The sequence below is a fragment of the Chrysochloris asiatica genome, unplaced genomic scaffold (genome assembly GCF_000296735.1).
Source record: "Chrysochloris asiatica unplaced genomic scaffold, ChrAsi1.0 scaffold00353, whole genome shotgun sequence".
In the NCBI taxonomy this organism is placed as follows: domain Eukaryota; kingdom Metazoa; phylum Chordata; class Mammalia; order Afrosoricida; family Chrysochloridae; genus Chrysochloris; species Chrysochloris asiatica.
In genome coordinates, this window is record NW_006408871.1 from 1,792,826 (window position 1) to 1,794,226 (window position 1,401).

The following is a 1,401-nucleotide window of genomic DNA, read 5'->3' on the forward strand; positions in this document are numbered from 1 at the left end:
CCTTGCATAATATGTAGTATTTGTCTCCTTTAAAGGAATTAATAATATGCTACCCTGTACTTCCTATTGTGGCGCTGTGGGTTAATGTACCAGACTGCAAAGCCATTTGAACTACAAGGTCATCTGTTTAAGCTCATCTATACAGGGTCGCTATGGGTCAGAACTGACTCAACGGCACTTAACAAAAACAACTCTATACTTCAATTAAGGAGGAAGAGGGAATTAAATGTTTGATCTAGTTTCCCTTCTCTGATGGTATTACTAATAGCCTATTGTAGATAAAAGCTTGTAATAATGCTACAAGATTCAGAATAAAGCAATATTTTTAAGTTTACTTAATGTTCTTCTTTATTTTTGTCTTTTCAAGGTTGACATCTGGTCCTGAGAATACACTTTTCCACTACGTTGCCTTAGAAACATTGCAAGGGATCTTCATTACCCCTACCCATGAAGAGGTGGCACAACTAAGTGGCTCAGTCCATCCCCAACTAATAAGGAATTTCCATCAGTGTTGTCTTTCCATTCGTGCAGTTTTCCAACAGACGTTGTTGGAAGAGGTAGGGCATTGTTATAAATATAGTAATATCGTTTTCTGACTATTTCATTTCCAGATCACTAAACGTTGTCTCTAGCTCACTAATCAATATGTTCCAGCAATGACTATTTTCATTTTAGTAAACGTTTTTGTCACAGTTACCCGGTCTACTTGGATTCCAAAAGAGTTATAATCACAATATTTAACTTGAAAACGTTGTTTCATAATACTGAATTGAATGCCCTGTATACTATTTAAAGAACTGATATGGGGAAAACCAAAACAAAATCATGCTATCAAATCAGTTCCAATTCATTGTGATCCTATAAGATAGAGTAGAACTGCCTATAAGGTTTCCAAGGTTGTAATCTTTATGGAGTAGCTATTTGGTTGAAACTGCCAACCTTTGGTTAGCAGCCTAGTGCTCAATAACTGTGCTAATAGGACTTCTTCAGGAAATCAGAAGTCCATTTTTTCTATGCCAAAAGTAGAATACAGTAGTTTGTGCTGTAAATTAACTTCCCACAGTTAATATTTGTGTCTCAACAATTATCTGTTCAATAATAACAGCATCTACCATTTGGTTCCTAAAACACTGATAATTCTTCAAGTATGCAGTCAGCAATATAACGAATTCACGGAATATTATGAGGTCAGTATTTAAATAACATTTATAATACTACTATACTGTTTTTAGCCACTTAATTGGCTGGATCTTTTCTTTTCAATCCAGGATAAAATATTTTAAATTGTTACCTGTTGGATAAATGGAAATTCTGTATATATTTAATTTTTCAGTTGTTTTATTGTAGTGAAAACAAATCTACGAGAGCCAAAATATGATCTTGAATTTATCCCTCCTGAAT

The 1,401-nt window shown here is 34.1% G+C and overlaps 1 protein-coding gene across 1 annotated transcript in view; it reads left to right on the top strand.

Annotated features, from left to right (window-relative positions):
- Positions 1-1,401, top strand: part of INTU (inturned planar cell polarity protein) — a 156,178-nt gene that overhangs the window by 140,108 nt on the left and 14,669 nt on the right. The window contains exon 14 of the mRNA XM_006876097.1: positions 368-557. Coding sequence (XP_006876159.1) covers positions 368-557 — 190 coding nt within the window. The remainder of the gene's footprint in view (positions 1-367; positions 558-1,401) is intronic.